Here is a 12,460-nt window from a genome sequence, read left to right on the forward strand (position 1 = left end):
GGAGTAAAGAGTTTTTGTTTTGTTTTGTTTTTTACTTTCGGCTGTATTGGGTCTTCATTGCTGCGCGCGGGCTTTCTCTAGTTGCGGCGAGCAGGGGCTACTCTTCGTTGCGGTGCGCGGGCTTCTTGTTGCGGTGGCTTCTCTTGCTGTGGAGCACAGGCTCTAGGTGCGCGGGCTTCATTAGTTGTGGCACACAGGCTCAGCAGCTGTGGCGCACAGGCTTAGTTGCTCGGCGGCATGTGGGATCTTCCCCAACCAGGGATCAAACCCATGTCCCCTGCACTGGCAGGCGGATTCTTAACTGCTGTGCCACCAAGGAAGTCCCAGGAGTCAAGAGTTTTAGCCTTGGGCTTCCCTGGTGGCGCAGTGGCTAAGAATCCGCCTGCCTATGCAGGGGACGTGGGTTCGATCCCTGGTCCGGGAAGATCCCACATGCCTTGGAGCAACTAAGCCCGTGTGCCACAACTACTGAGCCTGCACTCTAGAGCCCTCAAGCCACAACTACTGAGCCCACTCGCCACAGCTACAAAGCCCGCGCACCTAGAGCCGTTGCTCTGAAGCAAGAGAAGCCACCGCAATGAGAAGCCTGTGCACAACGAAGGGTAGTCCCCGCTCTCCCCAACTAGAGAAAGCCAGCACATCAATGAAGACCCAATGCAGCCAAAAATAAATAAAATAAATGAATTAAAAAAAAAAGTTTTAGCCCTCCAAACGTACTTCATCACCTAAGGGTTGACATTTTCCAGCTAATTAGCCACTATATTTAGTGATTTGTCTAACATTTTAATCATGCAGGGTAAACATAACTTTCCAATCTCTCCATACCCAATCCCAAAGAGGATAAAGACATCTGAATAAACTTAATCTTCTTAGCATAACAGCACATCATAGAGGATAGACAGATAAAAGAGACAGTAGTGCTTGCTCATCTTAATTTTTTTTTAGCAAAAAATTAAACTGCTGTCCTCCAACAGTCGTAATGCATGGGGCATGTGGGCATCATTTCCTTAGGATACTGTCCATCTTTTTAGAGGCTCCTGACCCACTCCTAACAGTTTAATACATTTTTTGACAGTGTCAACTAATCTTAATAGCGTCAATAGTATCTGGGTCAAGAAAAAATATATTTTGCTCAGACTGGTGTTTCATGTTTAATTAAAGCTATATGAAATGAAACAAATACTTTAACTGGAGAGAAGTGTGCTTTAGAACACTTTTTTTTCCCCCCAAATATGACATTTTAGGGTCCTCACTGAATGACTGGAATAATGAGATTATAATACTCCTATGAAGCAACCGCCTACTCATTACCTCAGCATATTGTGCACTGTGCTGGGTTATGAGGCTGTTATCTCTCAGCTTCAAACCAACCCTTCTAGACTGTTCTATGACACTGGGCTAGGACTCTATAACCACATTTCTCTTCTGCCAGCTGGCTCCCTAGTAGTCTCTACCAAAGAAGGCACTAGAGAGAAAGACTGTAAGACTGGAGAAGTAAGAGACACTCCCTGATAGCTTCCAGTTTCTGCCAGCAACGCCCCCGCTAACAGCAGTGTCCCAGGGTAATGTTTCTTTACTCTGGCAGTGGCAATTCATCTCAGTAAGCCAATTCCAGCTGCAGTTTTCCAACACTTACAGAACCTGATTCACAGCACCCCATCAGAGAGACACTAGTACCAGCCAGTCAGGTGTCCCTCCTAGAGGTCGAGATTCTAGACCCACGAGTTCCCTTCTCGGAACTCTGAGGCACCTGTACCAGCCAAGCAGCATCCCAGCTCTGCGAGGTACCTCCTCAGGCTTCTTCTTTTTTTTTTTTTTCTTTTGGCCACACCACGCAGCCTGTGGGATCTTAGTTCCCTGACCAGGGACTGAACGCTGTGAAAATACTAAAGACCTTTAAATTATATACTTTAAATGGGTGCACTGTACAGTATGTGAATTATATCTCGATAAAGCTGTCATTTTTTAAAAGTTTCCATCATGTATACTTCTGGTATGAAGTGTTTTCACTGTTTCGGTAATTTTAGGATCAAGACTTATAATATAACTGAATCTGTTAGGACTTGGTTCTAACTCCAAGATACTTGTTCAATCTGGCTCCTTACAGTGGCCAGACTGGTACAAGTGAAGAGACAACAGAGGACCTCAGTGAACATTAGCCTTCCTGCCTTTCACCTTCCTTGATACTAAATATCTCCCACATAGATTTTTACATGACTACCTAGGACTAAATGGATGTCAATATTAACATTCATCTAGGTCACGAACACTCTATTAAGAGACATTCTTTAGTCACAATTCTTTGTTGCAATTTATATTCCACAGGACTATCAAAGGATAAATGCTGAGGGTTGTTTTCGGAAAAGAATGTTAAGTTCCTCCAAGCAAACTGTCTATGACCACTACAAAAAAAAATTTTTTTCCTAATACTGAAGGAAATGATCATGAAAACTTGGCAAAGAAAGTAAATGTGCACGTGCCAAAGAGAGAGAGAGAGAGAGAGAAAACACGCACACACACACATTAATGTGAGAAGTTAAAAATGAAAGGTAGAGCTTCCCTGGTGGCGCAGTGGTTAAGAATCCACCTGCCAATGCACGGGACACGGGTTCGAGCCCTGGTCCAGGAAGATCCTACATGCTGCGGAGCGACTAAGCCCGTGCACTGCAACTACTGAAACCCTCGCGCCTAGAGCCCGTGCTCTGCAACAAGAGGAGCCACCACAATGAGAAGCCTGCGCACCGCAACAAAGAGTAGCCCCCGCTCACCACAACTAGAGAAAGCCTGCGTGCAGCAACAAAGACCCAATGCAGCCAAAAATAAATAAATAAAATAAATTTATAAAATAAAAAAATGGGCAGAGGATCTGAATAGACATTTTTCCAAAAAAGACATACAGATGGCCAACAGATACATGAAAAGATGCTCCACATCACTAATCATCAGGGAAATGCAAATCAAAACCACAATGAGATACCACCTCACACCTGTCAGGATGGCTGTCATCACCAGAAAACAACAAATAACAAGTGTTTGCGAGGGTGTGGAGACAAGGGAACCCTTCTGCACTGCTGGTGGGGCTGTAAACTGGCACAGCCACTATGGAGAACCGTGTGGAGGTTGCTCAAAACATTTAATATAGAACTGCCACATGATCTAGCAATTTCACTTCTGGGTATTTATCCAAAAACGGCAAAAACACTAACTCAAAAAAGATATATGCACCTCAGTGTTCAGTGAAGCATTATTTATAATAGCCAAGATATGTAAGCAACCTAAATGTCCATCAACAGATGAATGAACGGATAAAGAAGGTGTGAGATATATTTACACACACAACAGTGGAATATTACCCAACCACAAAAATTAAACATAAAAAAAAAAAGAAATCTTGTGACCACACAGATGGATCTAGAGGGTATCATGCTATATCATGCTAAGTGAAATAAGTCAGACAGAGAAAGACAAATACCATATGATCTCACTTATACACAGACTCTAAAAATCAAAACAAACAAAACAAAATGAAAACAGACTCGTAGATACAGAGACCAAACAGTTGGTTGCCAGAGAAAGGAGGTGGGGTGTGGGGTGAAATAGGTGAAGGGGATTAAGAGGTCTGAGCCTCCAGTTAGAAAATAAATAAGCCATGGGAATGTAATATACAGCCTAAGGAACATGGTCAATAATATTGTAATAACTTTGTACAGGGACTATACTTGTCGTGGTAATCATTTCATAAAGTATGCAAATTCCAAATCACTATGCAGTACACCTGAAACCAACATAATACTGTATGTCAACTACATTTAAATAAAACACACACACACAAATGAGTATATGTAAAAACCAATGAAAGTTAAATAAGGTCTATAGTCTAGGTAACAGTATTAAACCAGTATCAATTTCCTGGTTTTGATATTGTCTGTAAATCTACAATCATTTCAAAATAATTTTTCCACAAACAAAGTAAAAAGGTAGCAATAACTTGAATAAATAATTGCCTGAGACATACTTATCTATGTAGATTTGTAAAAGCCATACTAAAATGTTATGCAACATTAAACGATATCTTTCTATGTGTGTAGCATACAAAGCCTTTTCAGAATCCTTTTCCATTTATGTTTTTAGTATTCTCATACCCATGAGGAAATGGAGATTTACCCTCATTTTAGAGATGGGAAAACTGAGGTCCCAAAAGGATTAAGTCCCACGTCACAACACACAGTAAGCTGGTGAAAGAGGTTGGTAGCAGCTTGACATGGTAGAAAGGTAAGTGGTTTGGAATCACAGCGCCACAGGATTCTAAACTTAGCTCCATTACTATGTGACTTGAGCAAGTTACTCAACTTTTCTGAGTCTGTTACCTCATTTCTAAAACTCTATTAATACCTTCACATCACTGGAATGTCATGAGGACTTTCTCGAAAGACAGCATTTAGATACATAGTATAGTACTTAGCACAAAGTTAATGTTCAATATATCGCATCTAGTTCTTCTCACAACCTCCCACGTTGACTTTGGGAATGTCCTGTGAGAATCCTTTAATGCCAGCAGGCTTAGTTCTGAGTCATGTCACAGGACAAAACACCCCTCTGTTTTACCATTACTTACCTAAAACAAAGCCAACCTGAATGGCTTTTTCCTTTACTGCAGCATCTGATTCCGCTATGTAAGAGCACCGTCTACTGAATGAGTAGGCTAAGACTGAAGCAACTTTCACACCATGATCCATCAAAGCCTGGAAACAATGATGAAGCAAATGTCTGAAAGAGAAGGAAAAGGTCATTTTTGCTTTTATAAAGGTAACATATTTTGTCCTTTTAGAAAGTGCTAACTTTCATGCACATTGTTCCTTCCTGCCTCAGGAAATTTGCACGTGCTGTTCCTTCTACCTAAAAAAGCTTTTCACCATCACCTAGTTCTCTCCCATAAATCGGGTAGACTTCAGCTCAAACGTCACTTCCGACAGTAGATCCTCCCTGTCTCCTGTCTCCCTCTCTTCATCAGCCTGATGGGGCCATGGTAGGCCTATCTCAGGATCCCCAAGGACCTGGTAGGTTATGTTAAGACATTTACTCTTCTATCTAGAAGAGAACAGGGAGCCACCAAAGTGTTACCAGTCAGGAAAGATAAGCTCAAATATGCTGGTAGGTCTGAGGCTCAGAGAATTATGAACAGCAGCAAGCAGCTTACCTGGGACACATATGACCCTTGCTCAACAAACAGTGGCCTCATCCTACCTCCCCAGGTACCTCCAGTAATTCCCTATGGTAGTGTTTTCCAGAATGGGGCATGACTATCACTGGGGGCTCTAGGCACAATTTTAGTGGCATATAACCAAGTATTTTTCAAAGATTAACATATTTATTTCAATGGGGATTCAAAAATAAAACTTGCAATCTAAAAAGAAAAAAAAAGAAAGTGCTAACTTGCTCTTCTGAAATAACAGTACCATTATTTTCAAAGATGGAATAAGATAAAAATCAACTGTTTGCCTTATGAATTATGAGGTCATAATAATTCACAATTTGGCCTAGTATCTTTTACTCAGTGGATCACTGAGTGATTCTGTATATGTAAATTGATGACAGTGAAGGATGAAAACAACTTCTAACATCAATCTTAAAAACCAAATTGTCTTGTAATTCAACAATGACCCAATTAAAAAATGGGCAATAGATTTGAACAGAGATTCCTCCAAAGAAAAAATACAAAGGCCAATAAGCACAAGAAAAGATGCTCAATATCATTAGTGATTAGGGAAATGCAAATCAAACTCACAATGAGATACGACTTCACACTATCTAGGATGGCTATAATACTTTTTTAAAAAACAGTTGATGGCAAGGATATAGAAAAACTGGAACCCTCATACGTTAATACGGACATATTGGGTTGGCCAAAAGGTTCATTTGGTTTTTTCCGTAAGATGGCTCTAGCAGCACTTAGTTGTCTTTAGCTTCATTCAAAACAATTTTGTTAGATTGTATGTGACAGCTGTCATATCAGCGTGCATTTAAAAAAATACTTATCAAAATTGGTGAATTTTTGTGTAGCCATTTTAATACTGAAGATGGAAGAGAAAAAGCAACATTTTCAGCATATTATGCTTTATTATTTCAAGAAAAGTAAAAATGCAACTGAAACACAAAAAAATATTTGTGCAGTATATGGAAAAGGTGCTGTGACTGATTGAACATGTCAAAAGTGGTTTGCGAAGTTTCGTGCTGGAGATTTCTCACTGGACGATGTTCCACAGTTAGGTAGACCAGTTGAAGCTGAAAGCAATCAAATCGAGACATTGACTGAGAACAATCAACGTTATATGGTGCGGGAGATAGCCGACATACTCAAAACATCCAAATCAAGCATTGAAAATCATTTGCACCAGCTTGGTTATATTAATTGCTTTGATGTTTGGGTTCCACATAAGTTAAGAAAAAAAAACCTTGACTGTATTTCTGCATGGATTCTCTACTTAAATGTAATGAAAACGTTCTGTTTTTAAAACAAATTGTGATGGGTGATGAAATGTGGATACTGTACAATAACAAGGAAAGGAACAGATTGTGGGGCAAGCGAAATGAACCACTACCAACCAAACCAAAGCCCGGTCTTCACCCAAGGAAGGTGATATTGTGTATATGGTGGGATTGGAAGTGAGTCCTCTATTATGATCTCCTTCCGGAAAACCAAATTAATTCCAACAAGTACTGCTCCCAGTTAGACCAACTGAAAGCAGCACTCAATGAAAAGCGTCCAGAACTAGTCAACAGAAAACATGTAATCTTCCATCAGGATAATGCAAGACCGCATGTCTCTTTGATGACCAACAAAAACTGTTACAGCTTGGCTGGGAAGTTCTGATTCATCCGCTGTATTCACCAGACATTGCACCTTCGGATTTCCATTTATTTCAGTCTTTACAAAATTCTCTTAATGGAAAAACTTTCAATTCCCTGGGAGACAGTAAAAGGCACCTGGAACAGTTCTTTGCTCAAAAAGATAAAAAGTTTTGAGAATGTGGAATTATGAAGTTGCCTGAAAAATGGCAGAAGATAGTGGAACAAAAGGTGAATATGTTCTTTAATAAAGTTTTTGGTGAAAATGAAAAATGTGTCTTTTACCTTTACTTAAAAACCAAAGGCACTTTTTTGGTCAACCCAATAAAATGGTGCAGCTGCCGTGGGAAACAATTTAGGAGTTACTCAAAAAGTTAAATGTAAGTTTACCCTCGTTATATATACATACAAGAGAACTGAAAACATACATCCACACAGAATCTTGTCCATGAGCATTCATAGCAGCATAATTCATAATGGCCAAAAGGTAGAAACAACCCAAATGTTCATCAACAGATGACTAGATAACCAAAACATAGTACATCCACACAATGGAAAAATGATACAAACAACAGCCATGAATGAACCGTGAAAACATTATAGGTAAAATCCAGTCACGAAAGACCACATACTGTATAGTTCCATTTATATGAAATGTCTAGAGCAGATAAACTCAGAAACAGAGAGTAGATTAATGGTAGGCTAGAGACCAGGGGTAAGGGGAAATAGGGAGTGACTGTTAATGGGTACAGGGTTTCTTTTGGGGATGATGAAAGTATTCTAGAATTAGATAGTGGTGATAGTTGCAAACATTTGTGAATATACTAAAAACTAATGAATTGTACAGTTTAAAATGATGAATTTATGGTATGTGAATTATCTCAATAAAAAAACTGCTTTAAACAAAATTGTAAATAACCAAGTCACTGCTTTGCATAAAGGGGGAAGAAAAGTCAAACTACATGCGTTTAGTTTCACAAATATATTAAACACTTACCAAGGGATCTGGACTTGGTAAAAAGATAACCTGAGAGATGAAAGAGAGGTAGTCCACTAAATCTTTATAATGGCCATCTTTAGAACTGCACAGAGAAATTCAAATCCTAGAAAGCTAACCTTTTCCAAGAGTAAAGAATTTTTTTCTAAGTTTTTCTATGGCCTTCTTGTCCCAAAATGAAACTCTCATCTATTATTTTTTAACAGATTAATTTTTAATTAGTCAACTAACCAAGAAATTTCTCTCAGGCTTAGTACACAGGTCACATCCAAAGGTATCCCTAAACAATGAAATCATGTTAATTTGTTAACATGTTACTTGTTATTTTATCTTCTCTTTCTAAAATCCAAACTCCATGAGGAAGAGACCTTGTAAAACTTATTCACTGCTGTAACCCCAGCATCTAGAATAGTACTTGACATATACTACGCGTTCTAACAAGTATTTACTTAACTTGGCAACATTCATATTAGAGATTAACAATATTTTGTAAAACTATATTCTTATTTTCCCAGAAATGTAGGTTAGGAAAAAGAAATGGCATTTCAAGCAAATTTAGGGAAGAATGCTAAAGAGAACAGCAAGGACAATCAAAGGCCATGTCACCTACATCCACATATAACTCCTACTACATAAGAGCCAGAACAGGGTAGATGAATCCAGTCTTTCTTGAACACAAAAAGCAAGGGTGGTACTGATGGTTTCAAAACAGTACGAATGTACTTACTGCTACTGAACTGTACGCTTAAAATATGGTCACAATGGTAAAATTCAGATATGTATAGTTTACCACAATTGTTAAAAAATGAGTTTACCTTTTATCCAAAGCTCTCAATACTTTAGCAAAAACTTCCAATTCACAAAATTCACTGCCCAGTTGACATAGGCGTCCCTGTTGGTACAGCTGAAATTAAAAACAAACAGAAAAAGATAACATTTAAAATTTTTTATTTAATTTCAATTTATACTTTACTTATGAATATAATTTGATGGAGTTAATATTTGATGAATTTATGACTATTACTCAAAGTTAAGATTACACAGTAATATCAGGGAAGATGCTTATGCTAAAAGAAATGTAACGCTAACTTAACAAATCTCTATAATTCATAGAGAACACTTTAATAGTTGTACATAATATTTAGAAATTAATATTTGTATAACAGTATACGGTACATGCTAAGTACTAAAAAGTGCTATATAATTACTTTATTTATTAAACACTAAAAACAGTTATACTCAGGACTTCCCTGGTGGAACAGGGGTTAAGAATCCTCCTGCCAATGCAGAGGACACGGTTCGATCCCTGGTCTGGGAATATCTCACATGCTGCGGAGCAACTAAGCCCGTGCGCCACAACTACTGAGCCCGCGTGCCACAACTACTAAAGTAAGAGTGCCTAGAGCCCATGCTCCATGACAAAGAGAAGCCACCGCAATGAGAAGCCCATGCACAGCAACGAAGGATAGCCGCCGCTCGCCGCAACTAGAAAAAGCCCATGCACAGCAACAAAGACCCAATGCAACCAAAAAATAAACAAATAAATTGATTAAAAAAGAACAATTATATTCAAAAAACTAAACTTTTTTTTAAAAAAATTATTTATTTATTTTTGGCTGTGCTGGGTCTTCGTTTCTGTGCGAGGGCTTTCTCTAGTTGTGGCAAGCGGGGGCCACTCTTCATCGCGGTGCGTGGGCCTCTCACTGTCACGGCCTCTCTTGTCGCGGAGCACAGGCTCCAGACGCACAGGCTCAGTAGCTGTGACTTGTGGGCCTAGTTGTTCTGCAGCATGTGGGATCCTCCCAGACCAGGGCTCGAACCCGTGTTCCCTGCATTGGCAGGCAGACTCTCAACCAGTGCACCACCAGGGAAGTCTGAAACTTTTTTTTTTAAACTTCTTTTTTTCTTAAACAAAACTGGATAAAGTAAAATTATCAAAATGATAGCAAAGATAATATCCAGAAGCCAGAACTGGTCACTATGCCCCACTAACAGCTCTTCAGACCACAAAAACCTCAGTTCAGTTCCAGGCATGAAACTTCACAAGCAGACTAACAGTAAATTATATCTAAAGTAATCCAGCATGGCAGGATTTCTGATCATGTCACAATCATTTACTCCTTTCGCCTGACTTTTTTTTTCTTTAACATCTTTATTGGAGTGTAATTGCTTTACAATGTCCTGTTAGTTTCTGCTGTGTAACAAAAGTGAATCAGCTATATGTATACATATATCACCATATCCCCTCCCTCTTGCATCTCCTTCCCACGCTCCGTCTCACCCCTCTAGGTGGTCACAAAGCCCCGAGCTGATCTCCCTGTGTGATGCAGCTGCTTCCCACTAGCTACCTATTTCACATTTGGTAGTGTATATATGTCAATGCTACTCTTTCACTTCGTCCCAGGTTACCCGCCCCCCTCCCCGTGTCCTCAACTCCATTGGCTATGTCTGCATCTTTATTCCTGTCCTGCCCCTAGGTTCATCAGAACCCTTTTTTTTTTTTAGATTCCATATATACATGTTAGCATACGGTATTTGTTTTTCTCTTTTTGAATTACTTCACTCCGTATGACAGACTCTAAGTCCTTCCAATTCACTACAACTAGTTCAATTTCGTTTCTTTTTATGGTTGAGTGCCACATCTTCTTTATCCATTCATCTGTTGATGGACACTCAGGTTGCTTCCATGTCCCGGCTATTGTAAACAGTGCTGCAATGAACACTGTGGTACATGTCTCTTTTTGAATTATGGTTTTCTCAGGGTACATGCCCAGTAGTGGGATTGCTGGGTCATATGGTAGTTCTACTTTTAGTTTTTTAAAGAACCTTCATACTGTTCTCCGTGACTGTATCAATTTACATTCCTACCAACAGCGCAAGAGGGCTCCCTTTTCTCCACACCCTCGCCAGCATTTATTGTTTGTAGATCTTTTCATGATGGCCATTCTGACCCCTGTGAGGTGATACATCACTGTAGTTTTGATTTGCATTTCTCTAATCATTAGTGATGTTGAGCATCTTCTCATGTGTTTGTTGGCAATCTGTGTATCTTCTATGCAGAAATGTCTATTTAGGTCTTCTGCCCATTTCTGGATTGGGTTGTTTGTTTTGTCAGTTGCTTTGTTTGCAAATATTTTCTCCCATTGTGAGGGTTGTCTTTTTGTCTTGCTTATGGTTTCCTTTGCTGTGCAAAAGCTTTTAAGTTTCATTAGGTCCCATTTGTTTGTTTTTATTTCCATTACTCTAGGAGGTGGGTCAAAAAGGATCTTGCTGTGATTTATGTCATAGAGTGTTCTGCCTATGTTTTCCTCTAAGAGTTTTATAGTGTCTGGCCTTACATTTAGGTCTTTAATCCATTCTGAGTTTATTTCTGTGTATGGTGTTAGGGAGTGTTCTAATTTCATTCTTTTACATGTAACTGTCCAGTTTTCCCAGCATCACTTATTGAAGAGGCTGTCTTTTCTCCATTGTATGTTCTTGCCTCCTTTATCAATGATAAGACCCATATGTGCATGGATTTATCTCTGGGCTTTCTATCCTGTTCATTGATCTGTATTTCTGTTTTGTTGCAGTACCATACTGTCTTGATTACTGTAGCTTTGTAGTATAGTCAGAAGTCCGGGAGCATGATTCCTCCAGCTCCGTTTTTTTTCCCTCAAGATTGCTTTGGCTATTCAGGGTGTTTTGTGTTTCCATACAAATTGTGAAGTTTTTTGTTCTAGTTCTGTGAAAAATGCCATTGGTAGTTTGATAGGGATTGCACTGAATCTGTAGATCACTTTGGGTAGTATAGTCATTTTTACAATGCTGATTCTTCCAATCCAAGAACATGGTATATCTCTCTATCTGTTTGTATCGTCTTTAATTTCTTTTATCAGTGTCTTGTAGTTTTCTGCATACAGGTCTTTTGTCTCCTTAGGTAGGTTTATTCCTAGATATTTTATTCTTTTTGTTGCAATGGTAAATGGGAGTGTTTCCCTAATTTCTTGCAGATTTTTCGTCGTTAGTGTATAGGAATGCAAGAGATGTGTGCAATAATTTTGTATCCTGCTACTTTACCAAATTCGTTGATTAGCTCTAGTAGTGTTCTGGTAGCATCTTTAGGATTCTCTATGTATAGTATCATGTCATCTGCAAACAGTGACAGTTTTACTTCTTCTTTTCCAATTTGGATTCCTTTTATTTCTTTTTCTTCTCTGATTGCCATGGCTAAAACTTCCAAAACCATGTTGAATAACAGTGGTGAGAGTGGACATCCTTGTCTTGCTCCTGATCTTAGAGGAAATGGTTTCAGTTTATCACCACTGAGAATGACATTGGCTGCAGGTTTGTCATATATGGCCTTTATTATGTTGAGGTAGGTTCCCTCTATGCCCACTTTCTGGAGAGTTTTTACCATAAATGGGTGCTGAATTCTGTCAAAAGCTTTTTCTGCTTCTATTGAGATTATCATATGATTTCTATCCTTCAGTTTGTTAATATGGTGTATCACATTGATTGATTTGGTATATTGAAGAATCCTTGCATTCCTGGGATAAACCCCACTTGATCATGGTATATGATCCTTTTAATGTGTGGTTGGATTCTATTGGCTAGTATTTTGTTGAGGATTTTTGC

The 12,460-nt window shown here is 39.0% G+C and overlaps 1 protein-coding gene across 1 annotated transcript in view; it reads right to left on the reverse strand.

The window, feature by feature from the left end:
- Nucleotides 1-12,460, reverse strand: part of APPBP2 (amyloid beta precursor protein binding protein 2) — a 66,129-nt gene that overhangs the window by 29,799 nt on the left and 23,870 nt on the right. Inside the window, exons 2-3 of the mRNA XM_065897293.1 lie at nucleotides 8,659-8,747; nucleotides 4,616-4,767 (exon numbers count right to left, since the gene is read on the reverse strand). Coding sequence (XP_065753365.1) covers nucleotides 4,616-4,767; nucleotides 8,659-8,747 — 241 coding nt within the window. The remainder of the gene's footprint in view (nucleotides 1-4,615; nucleotides 4,768-8,658; nucleotides 8,748-12,460) is intronic.

Source organism: Phocoena phocoena, chromosome 19 (genome assembly GCF_963924675.1).
Source record: "Phocoena phocoena chromosome 19, mPhoPho1.1, whole genome shotgun sequence".
NCBI classification, from domain to species: Eukaryota; Metazoa; Chordata; class Mammalia; order Artiodactyla; family Phocoenidae; genus Phocoena; species Phocoena phocoena.